Here is a 16,408-nt window from a genome sequence, read left to right as displayed (position 1 = left end):
TGAGTTATGTAAATAGTGTTTTTTTTTTTTTTTGGAAGAAGTTAAAATTCAGAACAAGTAACATAATAACTGTGACAAAAATGATACCCAAATAAGGAATCTAAGCAGTCTATACAAATATTTTTGGTGAAAGGGTGTTTTTATTTTCGGAAAATAAGAAAAATCTGCGAAGGACTCATAAAATCCCCTCAAAAAATGTGGGCTTTGCCATGGAAATTCCGAAAAAGTTAGGCTATATATTTTTTCATATGACAGAGTGTTTTAAAAGGTTTAGATAAAATGTGGTAAGGGGTTTATTGCAAAAACTAAGAATGATGCCCTATTAAAATTCAGCAAATATGTTACATTTGAGATTGGAACCAAGAGTTTTAAGTGTCTATAAGAATATCATGCTTTTATTGGAAACAACATTTTTGGGATATCCTAATAAAATTTGGTAATAATGTTACATTTGGGAGCATTATGAGACTTTCGGATAAAAGGTTGTTTTTTCAAAGTTGGAGTAAATTCTGAATTAAGTCCAAAAAATTCAATGATTCTTATAGTAAGTGGGCGTAACGCGACACAATGCCACACAATGCGTCAGAATGAGTTGCAACATAACACGAGACACGGCGCGCCTCGACGTGACACAACGTGTAATTTTTTCGATAATTTCTCTAGCTGTCAATTTTTTTTTTAGAAAAATCTTTCAAAAACAATTGCTTGAAATATATTGATTTAAAAATAGGAATATAATGTACAATACCGCCTTTCGAAAATTGTATCACTTATAACTGTAAGTGTTGCCGTTGTCTGGCCTAGTAAAAAAGGATTGTATTGAACTCCTCTTTGTTTTTGTGTTCGGTGAAATTTTTTTTCTAAGCCAATTTTGAACAGCTTATAAATTCTAGGTGGTTTAACCGAATCACATGTTTGTTGAAAAGGTATAATTATTTTCTATCAAAAATGGGTAAAAATTTGACGAAGCTAGAATTTTATCATTGGGTTATAAGGTCCAAAAAACCGTATTTTGCCCCTAACTATTGGACCATTATTATCCTTTTATATTAATTTTGCCAATTTCTTCCTGGGTCAAAGATTTTCTAGGCCGCAAACAAAGAACGTGAGTGAGCTTTTTTTGTTTAAAGCCAATGGTACAAAATGAAAACGAGCAAAATGTGTTATTATAACAGTTCTCGAGGACCAACTTGCTTCATTAATGATTTGGCATGAATCTCATACAAAAGTTTCATTAAGGTGAAAAAGGTGCGGAAATGGGTTCAAAAGTTTTCAATAAAGATGCCTTATACAATAAATATAGAAGTTTGGCCAAAACGTAGAGTTTCCGGATAAAAAGAGAAAAGAAAACAGGTGTGACTAAGGTTTAATTTTTCAGGTTTTATAACAGCAGATATTAAGCCCTCAATCTGCAGTGGAGTTCTAAATCCTTCAAAAAATTATGTATAAACCGAAGCACTGGGGAAAATATCGAAAGAATAAGTGTGTTCTATAAGCGTATTCGGGTGGCCATAAAGTTTTAAAGCTAAGGAAATTTATTTCGAGTAACATTGTTTTTTTTTTTTAACAATTATGATATGACCAAATAATTTTTTAGGTACACACATACCTAGAGTTAAAAATACTAAATTTTGTATAACGTTTTTCATTTAAAAATTTTTTAATATAAACTTTTTTGAAACCCTGTAACAATGCACACAAAAATCTTTGAAATACCTTTGTTTTTTTTTTTCAAACATATATTTGCTATAATACCAATCTTGTCATGCATTTTTTAAAATGATTTGTCAGACTTAACGTAATCCCCTCATATGGTTTGTTTTGTTATTTTTTTTTTCTCTCTTCATCTAGGATGGGACATACCTACAAAAATTAATAGCCCCGCTCAACGAATCTGGGCAAAAAAGGACAATTCAAGATCTTCTAACCGAATTTTCAACACCTGTTCGACACGCCGGTAAGTACACTCTGCACAAGCACATATCATTTATATATAATATAATGTACATATGCATGTAAAAAGAAAACAAAAAATAAATTCCTAAATTCCACACCACACACAATTAAGGTGATTCCAAATTTCCCAAATCCCTATTTTGTTTGAAAAAAAAAGTGTTCGTACACAATTGTAAAGATTGAGTATAACCATAAGTTCACCTAAGATATCTATCTTTATGCCGTATAGACGAATCTCTAGCATCAGAAAAATAAAAATGCCAGGCGGTCTAGAACGATTTTTCTTCCATTGATATGGTCACATACAACAATACAATATTATTCAATGGCCAACATTTTTCCTATTCCTGTGTACAGGTATTCCTTGTATCATCATCCTCTCTGCAGAGTTGACGGTTGGTAGTGGTACATTCATCAACGCCACTCATTGTCAGAAGGCATAGAATTTATAAATGGCTTTTTTCTTTCCTTACTCTTACTCCTTGGAAATCTCGATGTGTATTGTTTGTCCTGCGGCGCCCTTTAATTCAAAAGCAAATCTCGAAAACGCATTTTCCAATGGAAAATACACGAAACAGGTAGGACAACATGTGAAGGTTGTATTGTAGAGAGATGCTCTTGGTGTGACTTGGTGTCCTTAACTCGACAATGGTCATGCGAATAATATGGTATTTGCATTGAGATATTGTTCCTGTGAAACAGAAACAGTTTGCCGATGCCGAGTCGGGTTTCCCCCAGATGTTTTTGTAGAAAGGTGTGAAACTGGCTATTTACGGATAATTCAAATTACACTGGGTTTCCCAATTCCAACAGAAAAGGTGAGGTCATGATAATAAAAAAAAAAAATAAAGAACAAGAACCAACAACAAATTGCTGCGATTTAACACTTGTATTATTTATATTTGAAAAGGTCGTACGCAAAGAAATGGATGTGAGTGTATTTATTTTTTAAAAGATATTGAAACACCAGTGTGCTTATCAGTGCTTATGATGGTTATAAAGATTTATCGTGAACAATATGTGTGAGGTGTTTTTTTTTTATTATTTTTTTTTTTTTTTTTTGAGTTCTTGGAGGTGTGACTATATGTGCAACTTGTTGATTCAACGATTAACAAGGAATTGAATTTCATTCGTCTACAAAGGGGTCCTTTTTTGATAAATGTATTGTAGCTATAGCATATAGTATATATGTACCTACATAACTTATTGGAACATTTTTTTTTTAGGAAACCGTCAAAAATTAAAAAAAAACTTCTGTAATCCAAAAGTGATGGTTCCCATTAAAACTATGTATGTATGTATAATGTATGTTTGACTTAAAACCGTTTTTGTTTTAATGGTGACTCAAGTTCGATACTTCCTACTTGAACATAGTGAAACGAAGCTGAAGCGAAAAATGCTGAAGTTGAATAGGTCATTAAAATCGCCCACCACATAGCAAAAGTCGGTGCTGGGACCAAAGTTCTATTATGAACTATTGACCCAATTGGGAAGGTTATACCTAAGTCCACTGATCACTTATGAACTTACAACCCACCCAAGTGTGTCAAACATCTGAAAAAGAGTGCTAAAAACTCCTTAAATTCACAAAGGCTGTTAGTGCAATTTTTTCAAAGTTATATGTACAAACTACACTAGCTCAAAATAAACTCGTGTTTTTTTTTCGTGATTTTCGATAATTGTATTTATATACACAATCATTATCATTTTATTTTAGTTTCTTTCACAAGAAAGTGGGAAATTTGTTTCTGATAAAATACACAGAGAAAAATAGACCACATAAAATAAAACAAAAACAATAAGATTTCTCTATGGTTTTCATCCAAGAAGGAAACCTTATTAAAACAATCGGGTTTTCCTTATTGTTTTAAAATCTGCAAAAAAATAAAAAAAACGATAACCAGGCTGGGAATCGAACTGGAGACTTCAAATCATTAGTCGCCCACCTTACCACCTGAACCTACCTGCCATGAAAATATTGATCGGGATTTTTGTTCTAGTGCTAAGTTGCAAAAAAAATCAACTTTTCAGTCAAATTTTAATAAGATTTTCTCTATAAAAATAATAAGAAATCTCCTTAAAAAAACCTTATTAATCGTTGATTTTAATAAGATTTCCTTATGAAATGTAGGGACGGTAAAACAATATGGCAATCTGTTAGTTTTTAGCGGGTCATATTTTTCTCTGTGTATCTTTTTGTTTTGACTCTTCTACGATTTTTTTTAGACTGAAATATCAATCATCACTTCATAATCCATACTCTTGACTTTTATTTTCAATACCTCAAGAACGGATCATTTTACAAAAAATGCAAGGAAACATTTAAAATCTCCGTTTAATTCTCTACAAAGAAATTAATTTATTTTGTTAGAAAAGGACCCCGCACATTTTGTATGGGAAGTGGCCCTCGGTTCATTGGTTTTTAGGGTCGCTATCCAAATCCAAATCCGAAGTCCATTTTGCCTCATCAGGTCAGGTTTTCAAGATAACCTCAAAAAATGTCCTCTAGTCTAGGGAATTTAATGAATTGAACCAAAAAATGAGTAAAAAAAAACAAAAAAATTAAAAAAAATTCTAGTCTAGGGAATTTAATGAATTGAACCAAAAAATGAGTAAAAAAACAAAAAAATTTAAAAAAACGGTAAAAAATTAGTAAAATAGACAAGGTACAAATTTGCCAAAGACTACAGTATCTAAGTGAAAATAGTACTAATTTCTAATAAAAATAATAGTAATTTTAACCGAATCAAAAGGGCTTTTCTGTCAGCAAAACAACCAAGCTCTTAATGTTTGGCAAAGAAGAATTTTTGCATTCAAAGAACGATGTTTGAAGTTTGAATTGAACACATTTTTTTCTTTATTTGATCAATTGCAAATAAATCCAATGATTTTTGTAGATTTCCTTTTATTATATGAATAAGGATTTCTTTTTAACAATATACTAACTCGTTTTATAAATTCAATTTTTATTTTAAAAATTTAGGATTCGATTCTTTGTTTTTGAAATGGTTCTTTAAATTACAAAATTCTTAGATTTAACCAAAACAATAAATTCATGAATATTTTCACTGTTAGCAAGTTTTAAGTCAATTTTTGCGAAAAAATACCTTACCCTTATTTACCCCTACTCCCAAATTTTTTTGTTTAACCCTTAAAAAATTAATAACATTTCATTTTTACATTTTAAAAGAATTTTTTTTTTAACAAATATTTTGTTCACATAAAAATTATTTTATAAACAACAAAAAAAATCGTTAAGTAGTAGAGTCAAATTAGAAGAAACATTTTTACCAGGCCTTTTTTGTAATTTAAAACAAATTGACGTATTCCCCATTCACGTGGCCTTTTCCCAATCCCGCCTCAATTTTTCAAATGGACTCATTTAAATTATTGCTTTATATAATAGTACCTACAGGTAAAATAGTACATAAAATCAAGAAATAAAAAAAAAAATTGTTACACTCATGAAACTTGGCAAAAAGTTTGCTTTTGGGATAAGAACCAAGTACAAAAAAAGTCTATACAAAAAAGTTGAGTTGAAGGGTGTTGTTTCGCGGACAATAAAAAAAATTTATAGACTTACATTATTCGTAATTTCCATTGGAAAGAGAACATATTTAATGAATTTCGTAAAGGTACCATTTATACCATTGATTTTATCGGACTTATCGCGGATTTTTCCCTATTTTCCAAAAAAACAGCCTTTAACCTAAAATATTTGTATAGACTGTTTCTGTTATAAATGAAGAATTTTTACCAAATTTCATTGGTTTTAAAAAAATTTTCCTAGTTTTTGTGGTACTAATTCCGAGTTTCATCATTTCTTAAAAAAAAAACACCCTTTCACTCAAGATAATTTTGTACACTTTTTAGATTCTTAATTCTTATACCAACCAAAACATTTACACCAAGTTTTAAAAATTAATAAAATTTAAGTCAGCTGTTATGATACCTTCCTCACACATAACTTAACCCATCAAAAAAATTCCCTTTCACCAAAAATAATTTTAAGAACTTTATGAATCCTTTGTCCCTGCTTTATCTAAAACCTTCATCCCGAATTTTCACATGGGTTTCGGTTATATTTTACCTGTTGAGGTCAAAAAACAAGCACCCTGGTTTTTAATCGGAAATAACTTTTCTTTGAGCAATCGTATTGACTTTATTTTTATGTCATTAGATTCAGATTAAAAAAATATCTTGAGAACATGTGTCATATGATGATATTCAACAAACAATTTTGTTCAGTATATTTTTGACCTTCAGCTCCTCCCTCTTGTCCGCGAAAAAACACCCTTCCACCCAACTTTTTTTTATAGCATTTTTTTGTACTTGGTTCTTATCCCAAAAGCAAACTTTTTGCCAAGTTTCATGAGTGTAACAATTTTTTTTCTTTTGAATGCCTATTTTACCTGTACTATAATAGTTAAAACGAAAAATATTCAATATTAAATTTTGAGCATTTTTTTCTCGATAGTTTGACGCTTTGAAGATAGAGATAATGGTGTCGAACTGGACCTTTTTTAACTTTTTTTTTTTTTTTAATGTGTTCACTTGTCACAATGATCTTTAGAAAGTATGTAAATGGAAAGAAATGCGATTGTAAAAAATAAATTTTTTATTTTATTAAGTATTTAGTATAGTATTCTTGGAGATTTTTTGTATTGTTATTTAGATAAATGTGTCCGCAATTAAACAATTTGCAATAAATACCTAATGCAATCGCGATATTGGTCAATAAATACCATTCGTTCTTATTAACTTTTCACATTCTTTCCGAATATCATTATGACAAATAAACATATTTTACCTCAAAAATAAAAAAAAAAATAAAAAAAAAACTCCAACTCACTTTAAATCATGTTAAAAATGTATTTGACTGTTAACTGGTAAAATGATTGGTTTATAACTGTGCAATATGGTGGTCCAATTTTTTGGTTTTTACATTTCCGTTGTTCCCCACTCAAAAATTGGTTGCATACGTGTTTTGTATCACTCACGTGAAATGTCAACTTTTTAGGTGAAGTGTAAGTGGGTGCTCAACAGACTCAAAGTTTTGACTCAGATGCTGTTCTAGCTAGGTGCTCATGCCTAGTAATTAACTTTTTTTTAATTTTTCAAGTGAATTAAGTTGTGACGTGGTAAAGTTTTTCATGATATGTTTTTTCTTTCATAAAAAACCACTAGTTAAGTGATGTTTTCACAGATTTTTTTGTTCATTTAAATTCGTCTGTAAGTATTTTTTGCTTAAAGTTAAAACAAAACAGATTTAATCAGTAAAATATGAATGACTCAAAACCAAAGAAACATGAAAATCATTAACTTGGTTGTCGGAAGTATGCGTGCTTATCATATTTAAGCCAAAATCCAAAACCAAGCGAAGTCCTATTACCATATAATCAGACATTAAGGGTAACAAAGTCTAATATTTCAAAGCTGATGAGCGCCCTCTTCCTTTTACTTTTGAGAGCTAAAACTTTCAGCATATGTTAGTATAGATATCTGTAGCAAAATAATGGGTGGGGAAGTAATGAATTATATGGTTTATTTTTTTGCCTTATAACGTGGACCACACTACTGTGCAAGGTAATGTAAATTATTTGTATTAAAAATGGAGCACATTGTGGCAGTTCTGCTGTGTGACCCAAAATCACTCGAATTTTTTGAACTCGATTAACTTTTGAAAAAATCAGTTTAGCGAAAAATTATTACATGCCTTTTTCTAGAGCGTTCAACACCTTTTAAGTGAAACTACAATAAAATTTAACATTATTTTATTGAAAGATTTTTGATATGGTAAATAAAAACTAATTCCATAACTTAACAAATTGCAACGATAACTTGTGAACTATCATGAAAGTGTAAAAAATAGTTGCCAAGTGCAAAACAATGATAAAATAACTCTAATCGATTTGTGCCTACGTGATATTCTAAAACATTCCCATACAATTTTCCACTTATCCAGTATCCACTTGAAACCATTTCAAGGACGTTTGTCGTGTATATCGAATAACACAAAAAATTGCAGATGTTCCAATACAAACATTGAATTCTTTGAGTTCTAAATAAAAGGCAGTCTTTACTAAATATGATTCAATTGGTTTAATTTAAACTGTTTTTTAGTTGATCTTAAATACTAACCAATTGCATAGAAGATATATAGAAAAATAAAAAAATGTATTTTTTCAAAAACCTGTCGTGTTACCAATCGTAGAGTTTATAATACTGATAACGTGCTACAGCTGCGAATAGCAAATATCATTAAACAAAAAAAAAAAAAAAACAAAAAACTTGTGATATATGTAACATTTTTTTTTAGTAGAGGTGTTATTTTTGTGTGCACAAAACTTCCTTTTTCACACTTTCGTCTCTTACCGTGATCCACTGAATCACACCTTTCCGGAACGCGCGGTGCAAGCATTATATTCTCTTCAATCTCGAATCACTTGTTTAAATTTTTTTTTTTTTATATTTTTTATTTTTGTTGTTGTTGATTTATTTTTTAACTTCACACCTTTTTGCTTTCCCTTGACACTGGCCTCGTGTATAAGCTATATATACAATGTAGGTACCTTCTTCTTCTTATCTGTGTATAAATATGTATATTTGCTTTTTCTACAGAAGTCGCTAGAGTTTTGATGTTTTTTGATGAACGCAAGCGATTTCATCCGAAACAGCCAGCCTCTGTGAAGTTGCCGATGAAATTCCTGCAACATTTTGTTTTTTTTTTTTATTCTTAACATCAAATGTTTAATTCATTTTTGGAATCAGTAAATAATATGTTTTTATTCGGGATGGGATAAGCAATGGATAGCTTTAGATTTTTATTGAGATTGTATTTTGTAAGTTTTTTTTGGTTTAGGATGCTGATGGTGAGTCATTGAATTTGATACTACATTGTTGGTTTTTATTTTGTTATGAAGAAAACTCTAGTTACCATAAATCGAACTATAGTCAAAAACAATTAGAAAGTTTATTAAAAAAAGGAACTATTAGAACGCTCAGAATATTAATATGCTAAGTTTCATTTTCATAAATTTAAATAGTTGGCTATTAAAGTTACAATACAAAGGAGGTTGTAGTCAAATTTTATTCAGAATTATGTATAAAAGTGGGAAGTTCTGATGTAATAATTTAATTTATTTTTAATGAAATGCTGAACCTGAATCCAACAAAGTTTCTCACAAAAAAATTTTTGGCGTAAAAATTAAAAATTATTAATTAAGACAAACAAATTGTTTTTATTTATAATTTATAGTTTTTCACAAAAACTGTTTATATACAATAATAGTATTGAAAAAAGGACGTCAACCAATTACCAAAAATGTTCAATTTTTATTAGTTATTCGCAAAGTTAGAACTTTGACTTTTTCTTGATTACCTAATTGAATGAAAATATCGACCTTTTACAAACTTGTTTAATTTTCTCCTTATTTCAAATACATACTACGAGTATTATTTTTTTTTTTTTTTCAAATTCAAATCTTGTCTTTGCCAAGATTTATTGTTTTTTTTTTTAATTAAAAAAATCTTAAAAATGTGAAGAATAATATGAGAAATTATCAGATGCAATAGTACATTTATGTAAATTTTGTTGTGTGAAAGTAAAAATTTTTCTTTGCAAAAATTATTATTTGCAATTAAAATATTTTTATAAACCTGGGGCCTATTTCAGAACTTACTACATTGCTTATATCAGCAACATCAATGACTTTAAACATAAATTGAGGCGGCTTGTTGGACTTCTAGCAGCAATTTTTTGGACATTTGTACTATTTAGACCATTACAAATATTTCGTTAAATCTTTGAGGAATCTCTTGAAGATTTTTTGTCAAAAAATTTGTTCGAAAATTATTCATTTTTATCAAATTTTCAACATTGAGGGAAATTACTTAAGCTTGTATAATTTCTACAAAAAAAACCCAAACAAATAGATCCAGATGTCTTTAAAATAAAATTTATGACTTTGTTCGAAGTGTCTATAAAATTAACTCATCACTTAGAAGTCATCAGAAGAAAACAAATTATTTCTTTCCGAAGCTTTTTTTTTTGTTGAAAAGTTCAAAAAAACTTGAGTCGTTTACGAGATGTACTACATAAAATTTTTTTTGCTACCAGCCAGCATACAGTTTTTACTTCTATTCAACTGATTTTAAAAATGGGAGTTGTACGAAAACCCCCCCAAAAAAAAATGAGATAAAATCTCCCAAAAAAATAATCCAATTTGCCAAAATCTCCAAGAGAAAGTCTCCAAAGAAACAATTTTTTTTTTGCCAAAATCTCCACGAAATCTCCAAATCCCCAATGTCCAGTTTCGTCTACTAACACCGTTACTCTTGCAGCAGGGACATGCCATTCTTTTACCGTTATGACATGATAACGATTAGTTTTTTTTTTTAAGAACAAATAATTCACTTAAAGTTTATCAAGGTATTAACAAGTAGAAGTGTCTGTGGTTTTTCATAAAAATAGTTACTATAGATGGGATTATTGTACGAAGATCAAATTAAAGACGGGAAAAGCTAATTATAAAAGGATAAGGCTATCATTTCCATTCAAAAACAAAAAAGCAAATTATTATGACAAATCTGTGGCAAAAAGGTATAACAGCATAAGTCGGTTTTTGCAACTTTTCAGGAGAGCATTTTGAAACTTTGGCATTTCAGTTTGCGATTTAATCGCATGATTCACTACTTGAACATATTTTTTTTTTGTTGAGATTTTGGCTTGGAGATTTTTTTTGGGGATTCTCTCTTTGGAGATTTTGCTGCTGGAGATTTCAGTTTGGGAATTTTAGTCTTGGGGAAAACGTCACCAACCCACCAAAAATATTTCCCTTCAAACGTATTCGATTTCTTTCGGTTCATCGTTAACCCCAATATACATATAAGTGTGCTCCATTTAAAGGTGAAAGAATGGTCAGCAAAGACCAACTCGTCTGAGAGCGATTGCATAACAATTTGCCTATAAAAAAAGCTACACATACGCCACAGTGTCCCTCTCAGTTTCCTCTAATTTAATCACTGATTATAGGAAACAACTTAAGATCTATAGTCCATTAATTGAGTGTCAAATTTATATAGTAGTTAAGTTGAAATTTTACATGCTACATTCAAAAATCTCGGAACCCTAATTAACCAAAAATCCCACTGATTTATGTGGGGAAAAATTATCAAATTTCACAAGTTAATGTTTGAAGGCTTAGGCTGTGCTCGTGCTCACCTATATTTTTTTTTTGCAGTTACTTTATTAAGAATTCAGTTCGAAAACATGAAATGACAACAACTATAAGGGAAATGAAAATTATTTCAATAGAGGGTAAAAATGGGAAAACAGTAAATAGTAAATGTCAAATGGCCAAAAATTATAAGCTCTAAAAATGCATTTAGTTGATAGTTGGTACAAATAATTTTAAAGTAACTTCCAAATTTAAAAAAAAAATTTAGAATATCTCCTATGTAACGTTTTCGATGTATCTATTGCAATTTACTCAAAAACGAGTCTTACGATTTTGATTAAAATTAGTGTATGTAGTGGTTCAAGTAATTCTAACAAGACTGTGTTTTTCTCGAGAATTCCTATAATGACAACATTACATTGTCTATTTTAGCGAAAATTTAATAGCATATCTACATTTCTTTTCTCCAATCATCATCAATTCAGACAGGACCAAAAATTGTCCGTGTTATTAAAAAAAGCGACTTTAGCACACCCTATTTCATAGAATTGATATTCTGTTATCAAACGAAAATGTATTGAATACTGGGCTAGTTGATGAGTATAAAATAATAAAACAAAGCAAAAGTCCACTTATTACTTTCTTCCATCATCGAAGCGTCTCGATTTTTTTAAATGCAAAACTTGCCAATAATTACCCATGTTGTCAGTAACACAAAAAAAAAAAAAACACATTTTAGTTCTTCCTCATCAATGTTGTTTACTGCATTTTAGCACTGCAAATTTAATACGCAAGACAGACACGCAGGCAACGTAATTTCTGAGAACCAAAAATAAGGGGGGCTTTATTTAGCCTATCACATCATTACGGAGCACAAAAATACATTGCACGCATATAATACGATAGATAGAGTCGCATTTATAAACTTTTTTTATTTGTCTCGTTACTTCTAATTTTAAATGTTGCTATAGATATGGTGCTAGTTCTAGTGGTAGATATGCCCTTCACTCAATATACACCAACCCAAACCATCCTCATTTCTATCCCTGAGATACTATGCATATGATTAAGAAAAAAGATTGTTGCAAAATAAAATACTAATTTATCGTTTTTGTGGATGACTAATTCTGTGAGTGAATATATATGAAATTAGATGATTTTCGAGGCTGATGTTGTTGATGGCAAAAAATAATGTTTTTCGTTCTAGTTTTTTGGTGTACACAACAAGATTTCGGGTAGGGTAGGGTAAATAGGTACCTCCTCTACCTACATGAAGGAAACTCAATAATAATAATACTACATCGTCATCCATTATAGTAGGGCATATTTTGCAATCTTATATGCGCTATTAATTATAAAAGAGATTCTTGTTTTCTGTTCTGTTCTTCTTTGGTGGTATGAGTCGTCAATTTTACAAGGGAATTTATTTTCATCACCTGAATAGAAAAGGGGAAAGGTGGGAAGACAAGACAGATAGAGAATGAGGTGTTTTGTTGGACAAAATTCTCTGATCCGGGTCGATTTAAGTACCTCAACCTATACCATATCTATGCCCGGACGAGGTGATGGTAAAGGCTTATTCAATATATTATTCAAGAACCTAATCCTTGTGATCTATTTTTGAAATAATACATTGTTTGAAATTAATATGCGTTTCGTTTTGTTATTTTCGAGAAATTTATATGGGCGGTCTTTTGTGTTTTTTCTTAAGCTGGATTAAAGGCCACATTATTCAGCGTCGAGACATTGTTTTTTCTGCGCAAATAAAATAAAATATGGCTTTATGTCTTGTTTTGATTTGTTGAGAAATGAGCACTTTATTTTAAACATTACACTGTGTTACAAAAATCAGGTTTTAAAATATACGCGGGTGGACCCTATCACGTTTTGTAGAGCTAGTCGCACTGATTACGAAACGGTATTTAAAAAGTCCCTAACACCCCCGAAATCTGAAGTTAGGGGCAAAAAACGGTTTTTTGGACCTTCACCCATTGAAAAAATTCTAGCTTCGTCAAATTTGTACCCATTTTTGATTTTTTCTGTTTCTGATAGAAGATCATTATATATATTTTCAAAAATATATAAAACATGTGAGTCAGTTAAACCACCTAGAATTTATAAGCTGTCAAAGTTCAAAAATTCTTATACTTTAATTGATGGCGAAGTTGGGAAAATGACAAAAAAAAAAGTGAAATTTTTGTTCGAACTCAAATGTTGCTACTGTCGATCAAAAACTTCAAAAAATACCTGGGTTTTTCAATCTCTGTTGATTTTAGTTTGAAAGACCAATTTTTTTTTAAGAGAAAACGATCTACTGTGCCCTCAAAGAGAAAAAAAATTCCATTTACTATGAGCCTAAAATCATCTCTGTGAATCCAACAGTTTTTAAAAAATTGCTTTTCAAATATTGTCAGTATTGACGAAATGATATATTTTTTCAAGAATTGCAGTCAATGGAAAATTGTTACCTTAAAAAAAAAGAGTTTGTTTCAATTTTGTATACGTTTTTTTTTGGATAATAATCTTAGAAACCGTTGATTAGTGGATTTTACTATTTTTTAAAGTAATTTTAATAAATTTTTTTACTCTTCTCGTTTAAAAACTGACATGATAAATTAATCTTCATTCTGAAACAAAGTAAAATGTTTTAATTATACGTAAATTAAAATTGTCTCGTATCTTAAAAAAAAAGTTATAGAATGATATGAATTTTCTGGTGAGATATAACAGGCGAAGATAGCAAATATTTACCGACATTACTGTCTGCTTTTTCTGATCGCCAAAAAAAAAAAAAAAAAAAATTACCCCAACATTGTTTAACAAAATGATTTATCAAATATTAGTTTAGTGAGTATGAATGTTTAAATTTCTAAATCATACGATTTTATATATGTACCGTAAAATGGGGTGACTGACAGGTGTCTTTGTGAAAGCCCTGTTTTTTTTTCATTCAATTCCATTTTATCAATAATTTTACTTAAACCAGGGAATTTCTTTTCAATGTAGAATACTACTGTAATTTTTTTTTTTAAATTATGCTTTATGAATTTGTTTTCTCTATATTGTTTGTATTATGTCGTTTTCGATTGGCTCTCCCGAAGCGTCCGGAATCATTCAGAAGCCTTCTGAAAGTGTTTTATTCGTCCAAATATGACAGGCAGAACGCTTCTCAGAATTAAAATTCTCTTCTTGATTTCAAAACAGAATTCACTCAAAATCACTAATATTTAAATAATTAAATGTCAAACAAAATTTCCTAGTAGAAAAGCAAAAAATTTGTATTTGATTATTCACCAATACAGATATAAAATTTCAGAATTGAGTGAAAAAGATTGAAACTGTTTTATTGGATTTCAGAATGAGTGAATCCTTGAGTGAAACCAATCGAAAAAGACATTAGTCTTTAAAATGATATGTCATTAAATTTTTGAGATGAAATAGTATGAAAAATTTCATGAAAACAGAAATAGTTTACAAATTTGAAAAAAATCAGAGTATGTTTTATTTTAGGCGCAGAGATCAGAGATGTGGAGCTTTTTGTCATAGACTTGGATAAACTCGTCGGATCCAGGGTTTAACTAAAGAAGCAACAAACTTTAGCTTTTGAGGTTCATTTTATTTGTTTCCTTTTATATTAATTGTTTTACAATGGTTTACAAAATTTAATTTTTCTTAGAGTCTTAACATTATACAATTTTCTTAATACAATTTTAATCCATATACATTATATAATTCGAATTCGACTGAGGTAGCCACTATAAATTACAGTCTGAGATAGCAGACGTCACCATAAATTACAGTCTGAGATAGCAGACGTCACTTTAAGCTACAGTCTGAGATAGCAGACATAACTAGTTTTAGAACCTGGTAATCCAATTCTGGAACCTAGTTCTATCAAAAAGCGGAGAAGCACTCTGTACACCAGATTGGTACTTTCCTAACTCAAGCACGACTCGATTTGTACTGGATTTTATTCGGTGTCTTATGTTTATTTTTGTAGTAACTAGATGTGAACTGTAAGAGACAGAAAAAATCCAGCATGCATCATTACACCGCATATAAAAAGTAAATATAAGTGCAAACCCGTGAGCAAATAAGTGTAAATCTAACCTCTAAGTCTCTAAGTCTGAAGTAACTTCAGAGTAATTCGTGTTACTAAAATTACTCGGGAATACGTTTAGCAGGCTCGATTCCCAATGGTTAAGCTAGTTTTTTTTTTTTTTTATTTTTGTTTTTTTAGAACTTGAAATGAAATGATTTTAAAGATGTTTAATGTTTAAAATCTACTTAAAATTATACTCATTTAACTTTGATTTTAAAATGTTCCCCATTCAACGAAAAATCCTGTGAAAAGTAGTAAAATTAAAAAATAAATTTGAAAAAATAATACAATTTTAAGATATTTTTTGCGTTCAGATATTGTTGACCAGCATGCTACACGGATGTGACTTTCTAGCGTCACACCCGTTACACCTTATTTGAAGATATTCTCAGACAGCACAATACTTAGGACACTTTTAATATTAGAAACAATAAAACAAATTAATATAGGTACTAAGTGTTAATGTACTTAAATACTTAATTTAGTGAATAGGTAAATAAAAATAAGAGCGAAAAACATTAAAAAAAATAAACCAATAAACCTATTTGCTCTCATGGAATTACCCAGAAATAGAAGGAAAACAGCATAACTTTTGAAATTTTTAAGTTCATAAAGTACAGATTTTTACACAAGCTACATGTTTCATACAGCTGTTTTGTAATGGTATGGTATAGTAAAAGCGTGTACCAAATTTCATTTTTCAACCTTGATTTTTTTTAAATATGTATTTAGTCTACTTAAATATTTATACATAAGTCTACACAACCTGCGTCTTATTTTTACTTTTAGCCAGACTTGATGAAAACAGTCTTTTTTTATAAAATAACTTTAGTCCTTTGTTTACATTTGTGGTTTTAGCGTGAAATTACTTTTAGCTAAATAAAAATAAACTCGTGCGTCATAAAAATTTAAAAATAAATAATATGTAAATATTTAAACTAAACATGCCATATAATGTTTTGCTTCGTTTTTAAAAGTAACTTCAAATATTGAACAATTTACTAAGTATGCACCTTTAAAAAAAATTTTGTTTGGAATAAAACACTTGTACAATCATAAATGTTTTGGATTTCTAGAAATTGTTTAATGGAAACAAAAAAAATAATAACACAAATATAGCTTGGGTGGCCTGTTACCGGCAAATTGGCACCGAAGAAATAATATTTCGATC

General features: G+C 29.7%; 1 protein-coding gene across 1 annotated transcript in view; it reads left to right on the top strand.

The window, feature by feature from the left end:
• Positions 1-16,408, top strand: part of LOC129909283 (autophagy protein 5) — a 63,731-nt gene that overhangs the window by 8,738 nt on the left and 38,585 nt on the right. Inside the window, exon 6 of the mRNA XM_055986357.1 lies at positions 1,852-1,957. Within this exon, the coding sequence (XP_055842332.1) occupies positions 1,852-1,957 (106 nt within the window). The remainder of the gene's footprint in view (positions 1-1,851; positions 1,958-16,408) is intronic.

This window comes from Episyrphus balteatus, chromosome 2, assembly GCF_945859705.1.
Source record: "Episyrphus balteatus chromosome 2, idEpiBalt1.1, whole genome shotgun sequence".
In the NCBI taxonomy this organism is placed as follows: domain Eukaryota; kingdom Metazoa; phylum Arthropoda; class Insecta; order Diptera; family Syrphidae; genus Episyrphus; species Episyrphus balteatus.
This window is presented reverse-complemented; position numbering and strand designations above follow the sequence as displayed.